Below are 24,802 nucleotides of genomic sequence, written 5' to 3' on the forward strand. Positions count from 1 at the left end.
AGCTGTGAACATAATACTATTTAGGCTCCGCCGTAATAACACATACTCAATTACATTAAAATACTTGGCAGCTTTTGGCTCTTCTAAAAGTTTGGATTCAAGAAATCTAGCATCGCCACACCTCAGGTAAATATTCAGCATGTTGCCTTGCTGCACAAAATGAAACCCTTCTTTTTTTTCTTTTTCTTTTTTTTTTTAGAATCATAGAAATTAAGAAAATAAATATCCTTTTCTCCGTTTTTCATCACTTGCTTTGTTTCAGGCAGCGTAATGAACAGTAGTACCGACACGGGTGTGGGTGCACATCCTAACAAGAACCGCATGTCTCTGCCAAATCACCCGATGATAACATTCAGTCAGGATAGTCCAACGTCGTGTTGGATTGCTGGCCTACATCACTTCATACACCGAGACACGTCAGGACCCTCAAAGACATGGTCTTGTGATGGTATGTAACAATATTAGGCCCAGAGCCATGAAAGCAAGACTGTGTGACTGATGACCCGCCATCATCATCATCATCATCATCATCATCATGTACGTAGCGTATTTAAACCTTATCATGAGCTCGTGCTTTATAATAAACAGAAAACAGTATTAGTGAAAATATATTTAATAATTAAACATCGCATAGGTACACAAAGGAATGCAGAACAGTCGAGTGAGTGGATCCATAGAATATAAATGGTGGACCTACTGCAAAGGTTTGAGTTCCCTCCTCAACAGCGGTCAGTTCACCATGAGGGAGTGCATGGTGGGGCTACGACAACAGCTGTTGGAGGATGTTGGCTTGTACAGTTCAGGTTTCTGCGCGCCCCGCGGGTCTTTGGAGGCTGCACAACACGGTCCAGCTCCCGAAGCATCAGCACTTCCTCTCCGCGCCGTTTTGGAGCGTGGCCCCATCCAAAAGATCCGCACAGAGCTGCTGCGGACAGTCATGTATATGTGCGGGCCGCGCCGGGTCATTCCTCCTGAGTGCTGTCTAAGTGGGAGCTCGAGCCTTCGGACGGGGGGTTGGCGTCAGTGGCGGATCTTTCTTGTTCAGAGAGCTGCTCGCTGCTGGGGATGGAGTTCTTCTTTGGGCGGCCTTTTGGTTTCGTCGGTGACTCCAGGCCTCCTCCCTGCAACACCTGCAGGGTGAACATGAGCAGAAGTTTGAACAAAAAGAAGCGTGACCGACCTCTATTCAGAGATAAACCATCACACCCCCACAGACAACCTCAGACATCTTATTTACGCAGTGCTTGTGTCTAAACACTCAAGCAAATTCATATTATATCCATTTCTTATAAGTCTAAAAAAAAGGTGGACTATTCCTGCAAAAAAAGTAGTTGATCCTTTTGCATGCAGCATGGAGGCAGCTGACCCATTCCACCATCATCTGCTCAAATAATACAAAGCAAAAATATTTGCTGTTCTTTCTTCTTGTTGTTTGTATTGTTGCTGTCGGCCTAACCTCATATAAAATAACCACTACCACATCATCATCATCATCATCATCATCAGAAGAAGAAGAAGAAGAAGAAGAAGAGGAAGAAGAAGAAGAAGAAGAAGAACGAGTTTACTTACAATTTTCTTCCATTTCATCCTTCTGTTCTGGTACCATGTTTTCACTTGCAGCTGACTGAGACCCAAAGACTCAGCGAGATCTATTCTGTGAGGAACAGCATGAAGAAAATCAAACATTTTAATATACAGTTCAGGATTTTTCTTTTTAAAGTGTCTTTTTTTTTTTGTTTTTTAGTGTGCGCAAATGATTAAAGATTCTCAGCTGCTTCGAATAATTCAGAGCAAATAAATTATAACATTCAAGTCATTTAAGTATTAATTCATAGGGGACTATAATTTCTATGTGATTATAAATTAATACTGAAAAAACACATGGATTTTTTTTAAAAATGCAGCCTTTATTTTCTGGTCGAAATGCCTGATAAACAGACTCCAAACTCCACCTGTCAGGCGTAGACAGATACTTCTGCTTCTCGAAGCGTTTCTCAAGGCCCATCAGCTGCAGCTCGGTGAACACGGTGCGGCTTCGGCGGCCCTTCTTGGTCTTGCTGCCTCCGTCGGCTCCGTGCTCCAGCTTCCCGCGGAGGTGCAGGTCCAGCGGCAGGTGGTGAGACGCCGCGCCGATCTGCATGCCCGGAGCCGCGGACAGCAGCGGAGAGCCGAGCGGAGAGCTCAGCGAGCAGGACAGAGGGGATATGGGGAACTTGAGGAGGCTCGTCTGGTCGGCTTTTAGCACTAAGGGGACAGAGGAGACACACACACACACACACACACACACACACACACACACACGGAGGTTTTAGAAAGGTGTTTTTAGTTTAGGCTACCTTCACATAGGAACGCGAGAGCAGCGGGGATCAGCAGTACATGAGCTCCCAGCCAATGTTTGATCCCAGATGTGATTATAGGATATGCACCAATACTGGCTCCTCAGGTCAGAGTTCAGGAGCTTGTTGGATGCACAATTTCACAAATGCAGCTGACATAAAATGAGGGAAAATATTCCTAACGCATGTGAACATGCAGTTAGGCTCCACATGATACCAAACAACAACAACGGGACCGCCTAGACCGAGTAAGACCTTGGTATTGTGATGTCATTATTCTAATTATGAGCTATGTATTTGTATGTATTTCTGTTTGCGTCTTTAATTCAAATGGGGCTGGTAATGTGAGTCATTAAACAAATCCAAACATGTGATGTGCCGTACCGGGCCCTTCTCACACAGACTGGAATATATTAAAAATAGGCTCATCTTCACGTAAGTGAAATTACAGCAGAAAAACTATTTGAGCGGGTGCTCTGGTTTTGAGTTGGTTATTCATATGACAGAAAACAACCGCGCAATATCACAATTTGAAGGCTTAAACACGCTTTGGCCACATAAAGTGTTAAAGTGGAATAGAGATTGTTTCTACTCTGGGATGTGAGTAAATACTGTAACTTCGCCAAATCATATCGGATTTTTTCTTTTTATCCGAGGAGCGCTGGGCCTGCACTGCTGAGCCTGAAGGGAGTCCAAATTTTACATACGCAAATTAAAAACGTACAAATATTATATTGGCATATTTTAACGTGTTTTTCTTAACACTTAATAAAAACACTTCCACTACTTCACAGTTGAATTGGATGTATAGTTATTTCCTGAGACATTTACTCCATAATGTCACTTATATCCCACTTCTCCTGAATTACTGCACATCATTAGATTCTAAAAAACAACTCTGCGTGTGAAGGGACGGGAGCAAAGTACGCACTCACTGTGATGTTTGCGATGAAATACAATCCTAAATTCAAATCTATGTAACCATTATTCATAATAATCCATTATATTATTAGCTTTTATCTTCCTACAGTTTTCCAGCATGAAACCAGTGACAGCCACCCGAGCACTTCATCTTTTTACAGCAGCCTCTCTTACCCAGTTGGTTCGGGAAAGGCCGGGCGGACAGGAGAGCATGCACTCCGAATTTAAGGAGCTCTCCGGCCGGAGCCGACACTTTGTGCTCTGGGTGATCAGTTAGGATCTCCTCTATCATGAAACTCCTGTAGCGATGAGTCCTGTGGTCGGGATGAACTTCCGGAGGATAGTAATGCGACCCCATGTCCAAAGGATGCTGCATAATCTGGCCGTGCGATCACCTGAACAGACACCAAGCGCGTACCCCGATTATCACTCCTTCAGTGGCCCAAGACAGCTGTCATATTCCCTCTGCAGTGCTTCTATAGTCCGGAGATCAAGAGAGCAAAGTTATCCTCAGGTTCTGGATCACACAAACTATCAAAAGCAGGTAGCCGACTTCTCTGCGCGCCTGTGCGTCCTCTGCGGGCTTTACGCGTTAGTCCTGCCCAGGTTGACTTCTTTTTGGAGAGGAAATCTGGAAGCGAACCTTTAACCAAAAACTCCCGAGCTCGGCCGAGGTCATGCCCACCGTGAGTGTGTATGTATGTGTGTGAACCACAGAGGTATGAGCTATTTGTCAGCCGCTGAGCGCGTCACCTTGGCAGTGAGTTGAGGAATAAGCTTTGGGTTTTATGAGTCTCGTCGTAGCTCCACCTCTTCACAGGGTTTGTCTGCTCGGTGCCTTCACGGAGTCAAAGTTACATGCAAAGCCGCACATGTTGTGCATGGATTTATATGCAAAAGGGAGGAAAATAAGGATCTGAAAGGACGGACATTTTAAATATCCTGCAGGTGACGTTGCGAGCCAGAGGGCAGCAGCTTGATGATGATGACGATGATGATGTGAAGCCGTTAATGCAACAAATGAAGTTCTGGTTAACAGGAAAGTTGCAATTCTAACATGATAAAATAGATCTGTGCAAATACGTTTTCATGCTTGTATTAGGATTTGATTCTATCAGGACATTAAATGCTTAATGCACGCATTAGCCACGTTGTATTTGCATATTGAAGCCAGTAATTTCACAGGAATTTACATTAAGCGGACATATGATCAAGAAATCAAAATTTGGCCTGTCGGCTTTTATTGTGCTGTTTTGCCGGATTATACAACACTAAGCGATGATGTGATATGAGGTAATTATTGCCTAGATGTTGTATATATGACGCAACGTCATTGCAGACAAGTCAAACCTCAGCTGATGGTGTCGGTGCGCTGCAGTCTGTCAGTCCCCACCGAAGGGAAATATTTCACTCTAGAGGTCAAAAAACCCACGCCAGTGTACCTCTGGAATTTTTTTCCTTTGACTATTTGGCTCAAACTTGCTTAATATCTCCCACAGCATATTTTTAGCATGTCTCAGGGCTGCTTTGAGAGACGGTCTGGTCCTCTAAAATCAACTCTGGAGCGGAATGCCTCAGAGAACCTTTGAATGCGTCCAGGATGGTGGTCTATTTCGATTCTTTACTTTTTCAATTTTGCTTGACTATTTTCTTTAAAATATGTTACAGTGTACAACAGACTGTATGGGAGCAGGAACTGCTGTGACATCTCTTCGGCCATGTTTTGTATGCTATGTAAATTAATGAATACTCGAAAGAACGTGTATTGGGCCATGAGGTGTAACATGAAGTCGGGTTTCTGAGGACAGCAAAAACAGATTAGAAGTTTAAATCCAATGATTTCCTTTTCATATTGAAATGAGATGTCATTAGTGATATATTTGCAAATGATAAATTATCATTCCTGTGAATCATAATCAATAAGCCATGTTTTGTGGAACACACTGTAAAAGGTCTGTCTGTTCATTTGCAGCCTTGAAGATGTTCTTTCCATCTCACATGCACTCTGCCAAGGCAACCAAATACTCAGGAGCAAGTAGTGAGGGACAATTATGGATTTACTCAAGCTGCTCAACATGATGCCCCACAAGTGTGTGGTCATCAGCAGCTGAATGAACATTGTTGGAATATATCTTCCTCTGGTGGTCACTTGCAAGATTGCAACGGGAGATCCCTGCCAGAGGATGGTCAGTACCATCTCTATAGTATGAATTAATGTATTCCCAACAGCACCATATCAGGTTTCAGAGAATAAAGCTATTACCTTTTTTATTAAAACAAACAAGCCTCTCTGTCAGTGCTTCCCCACTCACCATACTGAGAGCCCCAGAGGTGACTGCCTGCCACTTCAACAGCTTCTTTCATTTAGGCCATAAACCTTGTGATCTACCATCTGGAGCCAATGCCAACACTGCATCTAAATACCTCTGCACTCTATGAACAGCAGACTGTGTACATTTTATCAGAACCATCAGCTGCGTTGCAGAAATATAGTAACATTCCTGATATCTTTGACATTACACCACTGTTCAAAAGTGTGGGAATGTCTGCCTCTAAAGCTTGATTTGGTAAAGGACTGCTCTATATTTTTCAATGGTCTTTGTACATGGAGAACAAAATGCTGTACTATGGTTCCAGATTGAAAGGACAGACAGAGACAGAAGAGGCAGAAAGAACCTCTGAGCAACAGTTTAATAGGAATATGAGAAATCACCAGCCTTTAGTAAAATAAACTGGAAGCTTAGAGCATGAAAATCTGTTCAGATTTCAATAGTTTCCTGTTTCAATGGAGTGCACAATAATGCCTATAAAAAGCTGGAATTAACAGGCATGTTGCTTCAGCAGAGCTAGTCTTAAAACTTCAGCACAGAAGGTTAGTCTTGGGTTAGCACTGTTGGAAGTGGATGACTGCATATCAGCTGAACATAATGGACTGACGATTCACAGTTTAGACATATTCAGTCTAACCACTGAGCAGACTGCAGAAGGCCCAAAGAAAGACGGGCTCCCAAAATATTTAGAGCCAAGTTGCATCATAGTGGTTCTATAATGATCAGGTTAACTTGTGCTTTTCTGGATGGGAAAACAAATTTAAAATGGAAGGGTAATGGCTACAGCAGTATTGTCCTGTCATGCAACACTTTGAGGACATTAACTAAATGGAAGTTTGAATCGTTTAATTCTTCTTTTAGGGAAAAAAAACTATTTCAACTGTAAATAATACATTTGGTTTGTGAATTAGACTGTTTTTTTATCTATGTTTAAATAAGCATTAGTGAAGGAAAGAAGAAAAACACCAAAATAATGGGCGATGCCAAACTTTTGATTGGTTGAGTAGATTTTAACACATTTTACAGAAGCTTATGTTTCCTGTCAATTTGGTTGTATATATATATATTTATTTATTTGTATAATGTTATGTATTTAGCATTTTTTGTTACCTCTGTATCATTTGCCTGCTTACACTGTAGCAGTGGGAGTGTAATAAAGTGTAACTAACTGAAGCACAGGAGCTCATTTTTGTCACTGGAACAATATATGCATGCACGCTATGTGTGACGACATCATCTGAACTCAAAGCATCTTTCTCTTAAAACTTTTAGCCACATCTCACAGTCTTTATCAACAAACTAACTTCCATGCCAGTGTTGTGTTAACAACAAACAAGTCTAATCCAAATGCTATATATATATATATATATATTTAACTACAAAAAAACACCAAAAAATGGAATTTTAACATGAAATTCAAGTAAATCAGATCAATGCACTTATTGTATTTCTGAATATGATTATGGATGATCATGCTGCGATTGTACACTGAACTCGAAAGTAGCCATAATATCTGTTTGTCGTCAGACTTAATATACTATTTTTGCACTGCAGTGTATGTTTTGCACCAAGGAAGAATTTATTTAACAAGTGATGTTATTTGGAACAGTTATCTCTTTTTCTCACTCTGACATTGATAGATCAAGCTTTAAAGTGTTTTGTAGGCACAAATGTTTAGATGGTTGGTGGATGGATGGATGATATATGTGGTCATTGGTAATGCTCAGATATTGCATAAATGCATTCATCAATCAAATATTAGCAGTTTTTAATGTTAAATTTTCTGTCGTTCTGAGACTCCTGTTCAACATCACCATCTACATAAACAGCCACTAGGCTGCACCAGAGGACTTCAGAGAAAGAGAGAGCAGACCCCTCTCTCTGTCTTTGGGATCTTTAGTGTCCGTTTGTGGTTCAGCCTGAGCTCTGGTTATTTCAAAGATTAGTGAGAAATTAATCTCTGAAAGCCATTTATGGAGGAATTCAAAACCACCTATAAAAACGTACAAAAACAAGGCGAGGAAACTGTGCTTCACCTTCATGTGGTTACAGAGGCCTATTCCTTAATTGTGTCAGGATTGCAATGGACAATTCTACATGGGGGCAAAGAACCACTGGCATTAAACTGCCATTGAACAAAAAAAGGATAAGGTTATTATAAACTGCAATTTTATAGACGCAGTCCGTGAAAGAATCTTTAATTGACACAATATTTTTCAAGTATGGACTACTGGCATTTTAAATGATACTACTACTACTACTACTACTACTACAACTACTGCTAATAATACAAACGAGTGCAAAAGAAAATATACACGTAAAAACTGACAAAACAAAGATGAAGAATTATTACAGAGCTGTGTGGCAGAAAATAGTATGAATATATGAATACAGATTTTCAGCATCAGAGACCAGGGAAAATCTTGTATTCAGTGTCCTGTGGGGAAAAAATAAATAATAATAATAATAAAGCAACGTAATTCATACAAAAAACTGTCAAGAGGCGTATTATTCGACACATTGTTAAAATGAATGCACCCTCACCACCATCATACGATGATTCATGCCCTGCCTGTGCGCTGTGCGGTCACGTGACACAATTGTACCATTCTACATGACAACATGTCAGGTTGCTAAGTTAGCTAGTAAGCTAGCGGCACTTAGCTGACCAAATGATGTGGCTAGAGGAAAATCCCGGTTTACTACGTGCCAACGATGAAACAACTATGGCTTTAGAGCGATGAATCGACTGTGTATAATATTGTACAGACAGCCCCGGACTCAGACGACAGGGAAACGGTAAGTTAGGCCTTACCTAGCCACCATGCTAGCTTCAGCTAATACATTGCAGTAAGCTAATTAGCTAGCGTTAAGCCTTCAGCTTGCAGCATCAGCACCAGACACACCACGTCAGGGCCAATGTTACGGACACAAGAAGTTGACGTTGGTCTGTCCTCGTCAAAAGAAACCCTGTGATTTTCAAACTCGGCAGTAAAACTAAGGCAATGTCAGTAAGCTTTAAACTGATTTACTTATGACTTATGCGTTACGTGAGTTTAATAAGAGAGCTGACGTTAGTGTACCACGTAAGTCAGACAGCTGCTTGTTAGCTGATCGAGTGTCCACACGTTGATTTGTATCTGCCGGCACGCGGTGAGAGGAAGTCAGAATTAACCAACCCGCGAGAGTAGACTCATCACCAGAAATCTACTCCACTGTAGACACCGCCACATCCTCAGGAGCCATCACTGACACTCACATAAGGGAGTGATTATTAACGCACCTTAGATTGTTGTTAAAAATCCTGTTGTTTTCCAGGCGATGGAGTCTCATCTGTGCAGCATTACCTTCCTTTGCACTGAGTCGAATCCACAACTGAAACAGTTTCACTCACAACTTTGCACTATTTTGCAGACATTTTGCGGAAAAGTCCTATAAACAGATGATTAAGCTACTAGCCCTGTTTTGATCATTTAACGGACATAAATATGTGGTTTTAAAGGAAAAGTTTTAAAACATTCTTGGATATTTTTTTTTTAAGCCTCAGCTCTGATTCTGCTCTTTACTGCTGTCATGAGGCCTGCTATTTCATTTTCAATTTTCTGGTCTCATTAGACCCCTCAGCTGGTGGCTGCTTGTGTGAGGTGATGCTATCAGTTGGTGCTGGGAGGTGACTGTGGGCATGTGAGGCCAAGTCCACATGTACTCTGGTATTTCTTGAAACAAAGATCTTTTTTTCCTATGCATTTTGGCCCTTTGTAAACCTGCAAACTCTGTTTCAGGTCACTTGAAAACAGACATTTCAGAAAAGTACCTCAAGGGTGAAGAATATCCTATTTCCAGCGGCCTGTAGACAGGGGAAACTGTGACGATGTCACCATACTTGGTCACAGTCACTCACGCTGATGGCACAGCATGGGGATCAGTTTGGGGGCCAGTATCTTGCCCAAGGATACTTCGACAGGTAGACTGCTGAGGGCAGGGATTGAATCTCCGACCTTCTGATAGGTGGATCACTGCTCTACCTCCTGAGCCACAGGAGGTACTCTGTATCTTGGTGGTCCAGGCTTGGAGGAGGATTTTGTTAATAGCACTGACAGGCAGCAATGCTGCAGCGCTGTGAAGGCTCTGTGCTCTGCTGGTTTGCCTGTGGTCTCATTAGGATCCCTGGCTCAGACACATTGTCACAGATTAAACGTGGTGTAAGAAGCACCGTCTCGTTGGCCATATTTCTTTGTTAGCACACTGAGTGGAAATGACTCTCACATCCCACACTCATTAGCAGCGTCTCTGAAAGATATGTCAGCCTTCACACCACCTCTCATGCCCACCAACACACCGGCTTCCCAGTGGAATGAGCTTATGGAGCCACCAAAAAATGTGTGAAGTGTTTTGGTTAGTTTGTAAGTGATTGAGTGAAGAGATTTATTTGTGGTCTACGTTAGCTCAGTTTCATATCCGTATTAATACTTGATGCACATACGTCACATTTGTCATGAAGAACACCTTCTCACTCACCAGCTCATTATCAAGAGCTTCCTATAAACAGTGCCAAGTGGTGTCGGGCTCCATCGGGACAGTCTGCTGAACTGATTGGATAGCCTGCTTTCCGGCTGTAATGTTGGAGACACTTCAGCCAGTGTCATACTAGGTTTTGGTGCCGTATTAGTTTGTAACAAGACGTGTGGATTACAGTGTAAAAGAAGTCCAAAAACAGCTGTGGATGGAAACAGGCTCTAACTTTACAGCATCAATTATTCATAGATGACAGGAGCTTTACTCTTAACCAGGAGTGGCACTGTGACCTAAATGTGACCTGTTTGTGAAGTTGCAGTTTATCATCTTTTTATAGGGAAATCATGATTAACAGATAAAACACTAACACAGCTATAGTAGAATGAAGTGTATTTTTCAGACATTGGCCCTTAAATAATGAAAACCATCGTTCTTGTATTAAATTTTTTCTATATGCAAAAATACTTATGTACAGGTGGTTTGATTGGAAATTGTACATTTTTAGTATAAATTACTAAAATGTTCAGTTTCAAAATCAGTCAGAAATGTTATTGTGGTATTTGGTATTAGTTATTCGTGTGAATAATCTGTTTCATTGAGCAACTTCACTTTTGGATCCTGGTGTTGTGAATGCTGGCTCACTGTCACTCTGTCTTATCTTACTGGGACCCTTGAATAGAACAGAAACATGGTTAATGTCACTCGTAACATCTGTACAGACAAATACCTGTTTAAAATGAGATTTGTAGACAGTTTCTGCACATCATATTTTGTGTGACATAAATATAAGAATTTCTTGTTGAAGAAAATAACAAAAATAATGTGTTCAAATAACTAAAAACACATAGTGACATTACCATGTTGTAGACCAGTGGTTGCCAAAATGAGTGCACTGCTCTAAAGATTACATTATATAAGAGGGGAAAATCAGTTAACAAGTGAAACTTTACCTTATATGACTCCTTGCTCTTTGATTAAGCATTCTAATTGACTTTATCAAAGAGGAAGGAAAAAGCAAAGGTCAGTGAATCATTAGCCCATCAAAAAGTCAGCATGTGAAGTACAAGGACCTCGCTCAATTGTTAATGGACCACAGTGAAGCAGGGAGCTGTAAAGGTGCAGAGTTTCACTCCTGCAACCCCAGTTAGCGCAAGAGAGGAGGCACATTAGAGCTTTGGGTGTAACGCGAGAAACAGTTGGTTCCCTGAGTTAAACTGACACTCTGGGATGTCTGTGTGTGACAACGCTGATATCAAGGTACATAAATCAGATGTGCAAGTCAAGAAGTATTGCTCTGAGGCTGCACAATAGCAGGTGGATATTTTCACTTGAATAATTGATAAGTGTGACATCAGACTGATAAAATAGGAGGATTGTGCCTAAATTCTCATATGTAGTTTAACATATTGGATGAAGTTGTAGCAGAGTGTGATGATGCCATGGCACTCATCTTGAAGCCTGTCTGTTTGGCCTGCTCAGGCACTGCTGAAGTCAGTGCGGTTTGTAACTCAGCACCTTGGATCTTGGGTTTGTGCTCGTAGCTGTTGTCCCCAGGCCACACCCACCTGCTCCCAGAGGTGCCGTGGTCAGACTGACACACGAGCTGCCGGCATGGTGGCTCAGTTTGCACATTTCCCTCACTCCCCTGGGTTATCTTGCCAGGCAACGCCGCTCACGCTCCTCATATCTCATTTGTGTGTGCGCCTTGTGACTGTTTAAGCTTCTGCTTGTAAGCTGTTTTTTTTTATCTGCCTTTGACACACAATGTTTATTCACACCTTTCAGCCCCTGCCATGGCAGCTGGTGTCAGCATACTGAGTGACTTGTCTTACTCCATGAGCGGAGCCCACAGTGGAGAGATCAACGCAGAGATGGAGACAGGTAGGCGAGCTTACGACTCAAACACAATGCAAGAAAAGCTGCCGCGTTTATTTCTCTTCATTTAGACTGCAGATTTGAAAATTTGACTGAATAAAGCTAATTATATATCATGTTGAAATTAAGAATTGGTAGGCAGTCAGACAAGATTTTTGGTTAGGGCTCATAGGCTGGCAGTTTGCAGGCCAGCTTTAGCATCAGGGCAAAACTTTCAGGTTAAACAGACAAAAGTGATTTATTTGTAATGAGTCGTTGTGTATACAGCTGTACGTTAGGTTTACTATAAATTTGAGTGCAAAGTCCACAACATGGATAAAGTATATTTCAAAGGTCAGCAGGTCTGTTATCTGACAAGGATTGTTGCCAAAGTATGTGATGAGAACTAACATCCATCCACTCCACTTCCATCATTAAAACATAAACCATTATGTTTTTAGTATTGATGCTGGTGGTTATCTGCCATCATGGATGTGGTCGATAGTATGGCCAGGGAACAGTCATGCCTCTTCAAAAGACATAAATGTTTCAGTATTGGCAGACCTGATTGGTATTTACAAATATATTTTTTGCATTTATTTGTATCTTTTCAGTAATGAATGTGTTTGCGATACAATCTGAGTTGGAGATGTTGATAGTCAGAATTTGCCCATATCACTGCCATCAGGGAAAGGTTAAGATAGGTTTGGTGTGGATCTCTGACGGTCTGTCTTCTCTGCAGCCAATTTCCTGGGTTGATCTTTAAAGTTAATTATGTGACTAAATAAAGAGCATCTGATCATCATCATTGCCTGTTTACTACACAACAGCCTAGAAAAAAATATGTAACAGTAGGAGGATAAGTCGACTGATTCTAACCTTAAATAGGTAAATGACTAGGTGTGTCAGACCCTGTCACATGATGAAAGTGTTATTTGTGTAAAATGTTTTAATCTTAATTGCAGAAGAAAGGTAGTGTTCCTTTGGTTCTGATTGTAAGACTGAATATTAAGTCAGGTCAATGAAAACCTGCTCGCACGTAGAAAACAGGAGAACTGGTGAATTCGGTTGATGTTCGGTGAGCTTTATTTTGTGGTCAAAACGTTCGATGTCATGCTGTCTGCTGCTGCAGCCCTCCCTCATCTTTGCTGTTTGTCAGTCCGCCTGCTGCTCTCACACACTGACAGCCTCGGGGAGGCAGCAGTATCATCTCACCTTTTGGCTTCAGTTTGATGGAGGACTAGCTGCTCAATTGTGGAGAGGGCTTCAAGCACAATGTCAATATTACAATATTACAATATTACAATATTACAATTGCATAGTCCAGTCTTAAACCAATGGACACATCTTCTCCCATTGTTAGAGCTCTTCTGGAATTAATATTCAGGTATACAAAAACGTGTTTATTTATAATACAACCTTAATTGTTATTGACAAGTGAAATATATGTGCTCCAAGTGCATCAAACAATCCAGTTCCTTTGTATTATTTTGGCCTGTGATAACTATTCAAGCATATGTTGTTACAATGATTGTTAGCAGTTTCTACACTAAAATGTGAATTTATCAATAGCAAAAACAATGAAAAAGTTTTTTTTATTGGATGAAAATAATGGGACAAACTTTCAAAAAGATGTGATGTTAACACTGTTCATTGTGTTATCTAGTCAAATGTCACATCCAAAAGCTGTCCAAAGCAGAAAAGGTGTTTGATTGTGAACACATGTGCTCGCTGTGTGTTAACCAGATGTACGGCCTTGTAAGCAAGCGAGTTCACCATTTTCCTCTTTCATTTATAAGCCGCCTCCCTCAGATCTGTGTGTGTGTGTGTGTGTGTGTGTGTGTGTCTGTGTGTCTGTGAGTACTTTGTGTGTGCAACATTCACCTCCATCTACCTCCCACTGACGACTTTGGAGATGGTTGCCATGGTGACACTTCAAATGCTGCTGATGAACTAATAGGTTGCATTTGCCTCTCTTTGCCAACGGGTGATTGTTGAGTGATGATTCACTGCGGGCACAGAGCTGTTGAACCAGCAGTCCTTGTTAGTACAGTGATGCTCACAGTGCAGGCAGCAGCACAGCCCGCGCTGTAAGATGCCACTACACCGAGGACGGCACTCCATAGCCGGGGAGGTGACGGGCAGCGTGAAGAGGCACAACCGCAGGCACTCGGCCTCGGACATCCTGCTGAAGGTCCTGCAGCGCAGACGCAGCTCTGCCCTGGAGATCCTCTCCGCCTCCTCCCACAGAGTCATGGTGGCCGTCAGCATGAACCAGCCTCAGCCTCCCACTGAACGCAAGACCAGGAGATGTAACCACGCTGAAGAAATAACTAGTGTTTTGCATTTTGGGGTTTGATAGTGAGCTCAGCTGCAAGGAAAGCATGCACTAAGCCCTGAGGAGTATTGTCAAATTGTTCTTGTGCTTCTTTTTTTTGTTTTTTCCCTGCAGCCAATGCTAGGGTCCCAACAGCAAAGTACACCAAGATGGGGGAGACCCTGAGGCATGTCATCCCTGGTCACATGCAGTGCTCCATGGCCTGTGGAGGGAAAGCCTGTAAATACGAGAACCCCTCTCGCTGGAGTGATGAGGAGCAAGCCGTTAGAGGACTCTACTCGTCCTGGTACGTTAGTCAGTCTTGCTGCCTTTTATGCAGCCATCAGTGTTAGTGCTGTGCTCGGTCAGCACGGGTCACTGACGTCCATATTAGTCGTTACATGAAAAGTCAATACTTTTGTCCTGGTTTTTGCTTTGCACTGTGATCTGATTTTCAATTGGCATCACCGAACAAGTGAGATCTTTTCGTTTCACTGTGTGTGTGTGTTTTTTTTCAGGCCCCTTTGTATCTTGAGCTCTTTAAAGTTGTGTTTAACCGTGCTAAACAGTCCTAATTCAACATTTATTTTCTATGATTTTGCTGTATCTATCATCTCCCCCTAACGTGTCATATTTTTCACATACAGGATTACTGACAACTTGCTAGCTATGGCAAGGCCTTCTACTGAAATCATAGAGAAATATAATCTAATTGAACAGTTCCAAAGGTACAGTAGTCTCCTTCTTCCACACCTCATTTGATTTTAAATGTCTGATTTATTTGATTCTTTATTAACACTGAGATTAACAGTGAAACAGTGATTGATTGGTCAATGTTTGCTCCTCATGCAGTGATGTCACTTGTCACTGTGCTGTGATCTGTGTGTTGTGTTGACTTGTGGCGTACTGTGTGGATTACTCTGTACACTGACACGGAGCTGTTGCTGTGCTCAGGTGTGGTTTGAAGACGGTCATCAACCTGCAGCGGCCAGGCGAACATGCCAGCTGTGGCAACGCGCTGGAGCAGGAGAGCGGTTTCACTTATCGACCAGAAACCTTCATGGAGGCAGGCAGTGAGTCTCTGTATCCACCCTCACCAGCACATGCTGGAAATCTTCTTACACAAACCAATCAAATATGTAGTTGTAGAGGTACGTAATGGGAGGAAAAAACTAAATCCTGAATGTAATCCATGAAATACACATTAGGCGATGGATATATATGTGTATGGTGATGTGAAGGATGTGATCTAATCATAGGGCCATGCCCACATTACTTTCTATTTGACAAGAAGCTTATGCATTTATTGCACTGGGGGAAAAGCCCACACCCACACAAATCGCTTGATTGAACTGTGATTGACCTGATTAGAGATCAAATAAATGTTCCTACATGCTTGGTCTGTTTGATCATATGAGTTGAAATCAAAGTCTCAAGTGGCAAGAATGGCTAAGTTTAACTTCATAGAGGACAGAGCCTGAGAGTTTCCACAGGATGCTTATTGACATAGTTACTGTGCTACTCTATGTCTTTTGGACTGATGCATTTCCATCTTTCCAACATCCATCTGGAACATGTCTTTGATGAAACCTTCACACTGAGCTGTTATGAGACGTGGTAGCTGTCTGATCTGTCCACGACTCATAAAGTAAAAGTGGGATCGACATATAGTCTAATTATGTTGTAAATTACATTTTCAGAGCCATAATGAATCAACATCATCAGTTTTTTCCTCGTGTTGATTAAAGAGGCCCAGAATAATTCTACAGAAGCTTCAGTCGTTTTCCTTATGTAATATTAAAGTACATTCAGACAGTGACACAATGATATGACCCAAATATCAAGCTCGTGTTACAACAAAAATAGATGACTTTGTCCAATCATGTCCTGTAGGTAAATGGAAAAGCTGTTTCTTCGTCCAAACTGTATTCAGTCATTACTTGTTTGCGTACATAAATGACAGCAAAGCCTTTGTTTGACCCCTTTGGCCCTGTTTAAGATGCCACTGGCCCTTTTAAAACCATTGTTGAATGAAGTTTTGTTTCAGCCTCTGATGACACTGTGACCTCTGTGTTTACATTATCGATTGCTCTCTGATTGGATGCAACTGGAGATGTTTCCTACCAAGACATTTATATTAGTGAGAGCCTTAGATGTAGTATTCACTGCTCAGAATGTGGTGAGCACTTAATACAGATTGTAAACTACATTGTAGATGAATTTATGAATCAGTGCTGCAACCAATCCCTGATGAAGAGTAGAGCTCTTTCCACATTTGTAGTACAAGATGTAGATGACTGCATGACTGGAAATAAGATAAGATAAGATGTTATAAATCACCTGTAGGAGAAATTAGGGTGTTACAGGCAGCAGCAATAGTATCAAGAATATATAAAAGGAGACATAGAAGGGGGAACAAAATTAAAAAAAAAAAAAAAGAAATGGAAGAGAAGTCGTCTCTTTGGAGCACATTCAGTCTGTGTCTGTTCAGATGTAGAACAGATACAGATGATGTGTTACACAGAATGAATAGCAGTTATTACATGAGAGACTGAGGTAGATTTCACGTTCTCCTCTAACCATCACTGTTTGTGTTTTGCCTACATCTGGAACGTGATACAGTCCCCAGTAACCAAGTATTCACAGAGGAACGTGTTAACGTCTTTGGATGTTGGCAATCTTGATTTCTCTTCCTAACAAGCTCTCCTGAGATCTTTTCCCATGTCACCTCATCAAAGCATCAGCTGCATTTTGAATAGTGCTATGTTTCATTTGACACTCAGCATGAAGCCTCCAGTACAAACACCGGCTTGTTATCTTGCTGAAGGTCTTTATGCACAGTCCTTCACTCTCAAGTTTAGACATGTACCCCTTTATATACACGTGATAGCAAGTTAGCATGTCAGTCTTACGTCTCCTGTCACAGTCACTTTCACGTACATGTTACGAGGGCAATCTGTAACAGATTGCTTTGAATGCTGTCAGATTGATATAAGGTAAAACATGCTAATAGAGAAATAAAATTCCACTGTCTAAAATCACTGCAATATTTTTGTTACATTATCATTATTCTTAGGTACAAAGAAAATACAGTCTGTTCCATAAACCAGGAAATAAAGTGAGAGAGCTCATTTGATGATGTTAATGAAATTCTTACCATATAGGTTCATTTTTTCAAGCTGTTTTTCACCTCACGGTGGGTAAGAAGAGTCTCATAAATTCCCTCATACAACCACCGTAATGATGTTGAAAAGTTGAGTGTAATGAACATTAAATCAGTGATGCGGTATGTGTGAAAAAAGTTGTAGAAAATCTTCTGGCTTTTGTCATTTCAGTTTATTACTACAACTTTGGGTGGAAGGATTATGGGGTGGCATCTCTGACTACAATCCTTGACATGGTGAAAGTCATGTCCTTTGCTGTCCAAGAGGGGAAGCTGGCTGTCCACTGCCATGCCGGTCTTGGAAGAACAGGTTTGTAAGAGCAGCATTTTAGAAGTGTTTAAATCCTCATTTCTGCTCGTAAAATATCATTCTTTTATTTCCACATGTAGGTGTGTTGTTGGCTTGTTACTTGGTTTTCACATCCCGGATGAACGCTGACCAAGCCATCCTGTTTGTGCGAGCCAAGAGACCCAATTCCATCCAGACCAGAGGCCAGCTGCTGTGTGTCAGGGAGTTCGCTCAGTTCCTGGTTCCTCTGCGGAGCGTCTTCTCCTGTGCGGAACCCAAAGCGAGTGCCGTCACCTTGTCCCAGTACCTCACCCGGCAGCGCCACCTGCTGCACGGCTATGAGGCTCGACAGATGAAGAATGTGCCAAAGATCGTCCAGCTGGTGTGCAGGCTCCTCGTTGACATTGCAGCTAACAGACAGGTGGTGATCGAGGAGGAGTGGCTGGAGATCCCCGACCTCACTGCAGAGGTGGAGAAGACCGTGTCCCAGCAGGCTCTTCAGCAGCTCGGGAAAGAGATGAGAGGGAAAGGGATTCCTGTTCCACCTTGTTCATCTCAACCTCTCAGCCCAGCTGCTCTGCAGTCCAGGCCTCTTCATGATCAACCTCTCGCCAGTGATAACGAGCTTGACCCCCTGTGGAGGCAGCAGAATGTAGAAAGCCCTCTTAGATCCTCTCTGTTCAACAACAGGAGGCTCAGTTGCAGCGATTCTGTCCTTCACAAACTTGGACCACGGCTGCACCATTTAGGAAATCTGAAGAGCAACAAACCAATCAACTGGGGGATCAGACATTCCCTGTCTCACAGCAGCCTTACAGCCTGTCTCCCTCCCACATTTTATGACCTCTCTCCTCAGGACATTATTAGCAGCATTCAGGACCCCAGTACAGAAGCACAGCAAGACATGGGATCCACCTTTTTAAAAAAGCGGCTACACAGGGGCCATCAGAGTTGGTCTTTAGATCTGTCTGAGCAGGGAGGAAAATCCCACTGCCACGCCACACTGCCAGCCTTACCAACCAAGAGCAAACTGGTAACCAGTAAGGAGCAGCCGGATGTGGATGTGTCAGTGGGTGGAGCAGAGAGAGGGGACGTCGCAGAGGTTCCTTTCATTGCTCTCCAGTCTGAGTTCTCCCCAGAGAACAGATGCCTGATGGTGGCCAGAGCTCTGGCCATGGACCTGACAGACAAGGATCTCACCTCCAAGGTGTCACTGTGGCAGGTAGAGTACTCCAAAAGATACTCTCAGATGTAGTAACGTGTCGCAGTACAAAGCCCATCTGTCTGTGCTGTTATTCGGGACACAAGTCTGGACTAGTATTATACCTACCTGCATTCTTAAGACATGACCATTATAATATGGTCATGTACCTGGTGTCTCAGCTAGTTGCCTGGCAACCTCACTTTAATGGCTGTCTTCAGGAAGTCACTGTGGTCCATCACAAAATAGTTCAAAACATAATCTGTAACTCTCCAGTGCGTTGTGTTTTTGTACAGATTAAACACAGTGCATACAGTATGTGAAGTCGTGAGCTTTGGGAGTGATGGCAAGAGGAAAACTCGACCTTTGGACAGGCCGTCCGTGTTCCTGTGTCCAGTCTTCATGCTAAGCTAAGATAACCAGTTGGTGGTTCTTGCTTCATGTCATATAACGGACAGGGTGCTATTCCTCTTCTCATCTAGCTCTGTGAAAGAAAGAAAAATAATCTTATTTCCCAAAATTGTGAACTGTTCCCTTAATGTCAATAAATCATCACTACATAACTGTTGAGATATGGAGGAGGCTGCCAGCGTCTGCATGTCGTCTCACTTGGTGTGCCACCACATCAGATGTCATGGGAACGCCCCTTCAGGGACTTTTTAAGAGACAGCTGTGGTCCAGCCATCCCAGCCTCGTCAGGGCAATGTCTCGGGAATGCCTAGAGAGAATTTCTTCAAATTTGACACAAATGTTCACTTGGAATCTTGGATGAACTGATTACATTTGGTGTTCAAAGGTCTCTGTGACCTCACAGAAAACGTTTTTTGGCCATAACTCAAGAATTCATGTTGATTATGACCAAATTTCACACAAATGTCTCATAGGAGAAAATGATGAAGCAATGACATTTTATATCCAAAAAGTCAAAGGTCACCTTCAGACAGAAACACTTTTCAGTTCATTATTCAACACCAGACCTCAGGAACAGAAGGGCAGACTGTGACCATGTTTCACATTTGGTCAGATACTGAGTTGGTGACACTAATCTTGGGTGTCCATCTTCAAACTGTGCTGATTGTTTAGATCTTCTGTGCTGTCGGGTTGAAGATGTGTGTGAAGCAGCCAAGTTTTACAGTTTGTAGCTTTTTTGCAGCAACATCCATATTTGAAGCACTGTAGTCCACCACAAGCTGATTGGTTCTGCTGATCTTCAGGTGATTGTTGTTGCATCATGTGATGAAGCTCTCTATCAGTCCTCTGTGCTTCTCTGGAAAATGAGTCTCTAAGTGAAGACAGCAGGTCTCTCACTGGATATGATTCACTGGAATCATAAATGTCAATATAGTGATAACTTCCATTTCTCCAAAAAGGTGCAACAGGATGTTTGAGAAATGTGGTGTTATGAGACACTGATACTGATAGCATGAGATACAGTAGAACTCTAATCATCATCTCCATTATACTTCTGATAAAAATGGTGAAAATGTAACATCCAGTGCTGGACACGCCCCCTTTCACACCTCAAGATGTAATTCCTGGAAATCAGCATCCTGTTGTTGCATTTAAGCCTTCAGTGTGACTGGCACAGCAGAGTTTCCACTGAGCAGAGCTACTGTTTACTGGTGAACTCTTGTTTAAGGATTTTGAAAATCCCAACCATAAACACACACCCTTAATTGACTGCTGTGCTCATTTTTCATCAATGAACTGCATACCAGACAGAGCGCAAACATTTTTAGTCCCTGCTTTAGACCTGCCTGTTTTGCCTAGCACCCCTTCACTGTGCTGGTTGTTGTGATGTGCAGACAGAGCTGAACTCCAGAGAGGGAGCGTGGGAGAGGCTGTGCATGGAGAGAGATCCTCTGGTCCTGTCCAGTCTCATGTGGTCGTGGCTGGAACAGCTGAAGGATCCAGTCATCAGCAGTGAGGACATAAAAGGCCTCAGTGAGAAGAATGTAAACCCACAGAGCGCCCTCGACTCGCTGGAAAAGGTAGGTGGGTTAAATATCTTCCACAACATCAGTGTCTGAAGCAAACAATGATAACAGACACTCTACACACAGCTCTGTTTCAGACAGCTGCTCAGCTCAGTGTCCAGTAACACTCTAAACTTGATTATGGTTCAGATTTTATCTTTTTATCCTGGTTGTTCTCAGAGTATATGTCCTGGGCAGCCTCCACTGACAGCCTGTTCTGGAGAGATACTCTTCCATTTTTCCAGATTTCTACTGTTTCATACAGAAAATGCTACAAAGTGTTTGACAGAACCAGTGAGACTCCAGCTCTGAGCAGACTGGAAAAAGTCTGAAAAACATCTTTCAACTGATTATTGTATGTTTTTATTTGAAAGAGATGTCTATTTCAACTGCCTTTCAACTTAATTAAACATAATTATTTTTCTAGGATGAATAGATTGTCAAAACACAGTCAGGGTTGCTATATATTGTACAGTTATATATTGTACAGTTTGGACAAAAGAAATGTTTTTTGACCTGCAATCATCCAGAAGTGAACATTTTTAATTGTAGAAACACTGTATGAAACTGCAAAAGATAGTTTTCTGTAGTTTCTTGTGCAGCGGTAATCTGCAGTCATCTCAACCTTGTCACTTCTGTCACCATCTTGCCTTTTAAAGCCACCAGGAGAATGTTTAGCAAGGTGGCTGATAGACACTGCAGCTGTCAGAAATGACACAGCGCTGTGTTTAGTTGTCTTTTCAGATTGGTAAACAGCACTCGTCCACAGTATTTCATGTGGACTGGTGGTGATGACTTAGCTCACATATGTGATTTAGCATTTCATATCATTTAGCTTGTCACTGGACTGCCTTTCGTCCATATGATTTATGTGATACTGGCATTGCCTTTAACTGAACTCTAAAAATCTAAGTGTGAGACATGTTGTCATGTTCACTGATCGTCCGCCCTTCTCCTTCCCACTGACAGGGCCACAGACTCACTTTGCTGTGCATCCTCGACTGTGCTGCTCATCTCCTGCCAGTGCCTGAAGAAGTGGAGAGTCGCTTTCTCAACCAAACAATAAAAGTGTTTACTAAGGTGAGTATTAACACGAGGTGTATACTGAATATATTAAGATGTGTGTTTTGCGTGCATGAATCGGTGTCCTCTGTTCTCTCCAGATTGACCCTGCCTCAGGGAAGAATGAGTCTTTGTACACGACCCTGAAAGAAATCCTGACTCCCATTCTTCATGAGCTGTGTGACAAAGCTGTGGAGGAGGATGAAGACTTCTGATCCAGCCTCGACAAGACCAGCCTGACACAGTGGAGATTCAGAAACGGGGTTTCGCTCTCAATTTTGGGCATTACTGCTGAGATCTGCCAATCTTTAGTCTTTAAGATATTTGAAGATCGTGTCATTTGAAGGTTTAGCGTTTCATTTTTCTCGAAAGCTCTTAATAGACTCTAAGCACTGCCATTCTCTGTGTTAATGTGCCACTGTGCTCAGTTTGAACGCATTTATTTTGTCATCTGTTTTACTGTAATAGTTGTGAGGGACTAGATGTTGCTCTTAATATGTGTTTGTTGGTAGGAAAATGACTGAGAGACGTTCTCATGATGTTAATGGAATGTTATTTTAATGTATAAGTCAGCTGTCAAAGCTGTTTGGGTGGTGGTGGTGGTGGGGGGGGGGATCTTATTTAAACCAAAATATGTTTTTACACTGTGCAGATGCTATAATGTGTCTTATTTATTCAGATCTTATTTGAAATGCAGCAGTTGGTTTAATAACTATAACGTGATGACAAATTGAAAGGCTGCTTTGTTCATGTAGAATGTAAGGTGTTTGCAAACTGTGGCTATTGTTATAGCAATGCAAATTCAACAGGCCACAGTGCTTTTGCTTTTCCAATCAATATTCTGTCCTTAATACTGCGTGCACCAAAAACCTCTCACTGTACTGTTCTGTTGTACATGCATGTGTAAAACATCAATCTGCCTCCACTGTTGCATTTAGCAAAATGTTTTCTGCCTCAACTCAAATGGCCTCAGTCAGGACTCCGTGTCATGCTGCTGCGTGTACCGTCAGTGTGTGTGTGTGTGTGTGTGTGTGTGTGTGTGTGTGTGTGTGTGTGTGTGTGTGTGTGTGTGGGTAGCTGTTGAGACGAGTCAGTGGCCTCTCTCCTCATACATGTCTCGTTTATGGACGCAATGTAATGTACAGTAGATCTGCAGACGCACTGAATGTGGACCACTGATGGTAATAACGGCGTGACGGACGTGAGACATTGTACTGTGTTGAATTTTCAACAAGCACTATTTTTTTCATTGTTACAATGGGCTACTTCTTACAGAATTAAACACGACTTACTGCAAGCTGTGTGAACGGTGTGAGTCTGTTCATGGATGAATCTTATGAGCAGTTCAACATCCACCTGAAAAAGGAAAGGAAAGGAAAGTGTGCCTCCTGGTGTTGCCGAACTGTTACAACATCAAACTCATTTCATGCCGAATTTCATTCATTCATCATTGAATCTCAAACGTGTGCTGTTTTACAAATGAATGTCATCTTCAGACCTTAACTTCTAAAACTGTTTTTGCACATTATTATGCCTGATACATGCAGGGCATGCAGTTGTATATGTGAATTCAACTTGATTTGGATCTTATGAATGTGAACGTTGTGTGATTCACACTATAGAACATCATCCCTAAGTAATTAGCTAACATCAGTCATTGTTCCTTAAAGCCATACCATGATGATCTGGTGTTTTCATGGAACACGTCCCTCTGTGAGCTTATTAGACTTTGACCAGGCTTGATGTACAGCATATGACCATATTAATGATAATAATGATATACAAAAGTTAAACAGTGAAATTGCTGGTTGATCAATTGAAACTGCAGGAACTAGCATTTACGAAAGTTCATGAACAAGCAATAGTATACACACACTAAACTACCAGTGTGTATCAGTGTGCTAATGAATGCTGATGGCCAACAGATGCATGCTGACAGCTGACATACTGTGTATCCTGACACTGTTATGTCTGTCATTTAACATTGGTCAATAACATCAGCTGGCTGAGGCACCCTGTACTGAATTCAAGTGTTTTTCTTCAAGCTTTGGCATTTTGAGTGTTTTCTTTTTATCATCCTGTCCCCTACTCCTATGACATTGCATTTACAGTGTGACTTTTCATTTTAAATCTGTTGACTAATTGTAACAGGATTTCATTTTTGAACAACAAACAGGGGGTTCTGGAGAAAACCCCAACATCATTCAAACATCTTGTCATTCACTGCAGGAAATATCAAAGAAACAAGTTTGTAATGAGATGACCTTGATAACGTTTTGTGTCAGAAAATCAAGCAGATATCTTGAAAATCAATGTGGATGTTCTGCACATGAAATTACTCCACATGTATTTATTTATGAAATAATTATCCATTTATTCATACATTGTTTGAGTTATTGCTGTAGTCCCCACTCCGAAACAGGAGGGGGAAGTAATGCGCACTATGAGCCTCATCCAAAATGCGCCAACAAACCACGAAGAAGAATCAGTCACAGGGTGGAGGAGCGTTTCGACATGGCAGACAGGTGGGTAGACTGTAGTAATCATTCATTTTTTTTGAATGCATGTACCTTAATGTCGGTAGACGTATTCTTTAAAACACTTTACAACAACACCTGGTATTATTTTGTAGCGGGAGAGAAGGCTACTGCACTTTATACCGACGTTTGCTTGTCTGGACAACCATGCGGGAACGTGCTGCGAGCTAGCTTTTAGCTCGATGGGACTAGCTAGCAAGTTGTAAGGAATGGTTAACCAGCCTAGTTGTTATAGTGTGATGCAACACATAGAGCACTTTAGATATGTTTTTATTTGCTACATTTTGTAGAACTTTCCCAT

The 24,802-nt window shown here is 41.9% G+C and overlaps 2 protein-coding genes across 3 annotated transcripts; one reads left to right on the top strand and one right to left on the bottom strand.

The window, feature by feature from the left end:
• Positions 1–681: 681 nt before the first annotated feature.
• On the bottom strand, positions 682–3,884 carry barx1 (BARX homeobox 1). The gene is made up of 4 exons (XM_076750270.1): positions 3,432–3,884; positions 1,953–2,244; positions 1,570–1,654; positions 682–1,130 (listed from the first exon to the last, which is right to left on the bottom strand). The coding sequence occupies exons 1-4, from the start codon at positions 3,631–3,633 to the stop codon at positions 963–965; spliced, it is 747 nt and encodes a 248-aa protein (XP_076606385.1). The 5' UTR covers positions 3,634–3,884; the 3' UTR covers positions 682–962.
• A 4,296-nt stretch (positions 3,885–8,180) lies between these two features.
• Positions 8,181–23,261, top strand: ptpdc1a (protein tyrosine phosphatase domain containing 1a). Of its 2 annotated transcripts, XM_076750672.1 has the most exons (10): positions 8,181–8,386; positions 11,888–11,983; positions 14,409–14,580; positions 14,921–15,001; positions 15,228–15,346; positions 17,609–17,746; positions 17,827–18,947; positions 20,732–20,917; positions 21,872–21,982; positions 22,066–23,261. In XM_076750672.1, the coding sequence occupies exons 2-10, from the start codon at positions 11,896–11,898 to the stop codon at positions 22,177–22,179; spliced, it is 2,130 nt and encodes a 709-aa protein (XP_076606787.1). In that variant the 5' UTR covers positions 8,181–8,386; positions 11,888–11,895; the 3' UTR covers positions 22,180–23,261. The 2 variants fall into 2 exon arrangements, with proteins under 2 accessions (XP_076606787.1, XP_076606779.1); XM_076750664.1 differs by lacking the exons at positions 8,181–8,386; positions 11,888–11,983 and adding an exon at positions 13,938–14,268.
• Positions 23,262–24,802: the final 1,541 nt, after the last annotated feature.

The sequence above is a fragment of the Chaetodon auriga genome, chromosome 2 (assembly GCF_051107435.1).
Source record: "Chaetodon auriga isolate fChaAug3 chromosome 2, fChaAug3.hap1, whole genome shotgun sequence".
In the NCBI taxonomy this organism is placed as follows: domain Eukaryota; kingdom Metazoa; phylum Chordata; class Actinopteri; order Chaetodontiformes; family Chaetodontidae; genus Chaetodon; species Chaetodon auriga.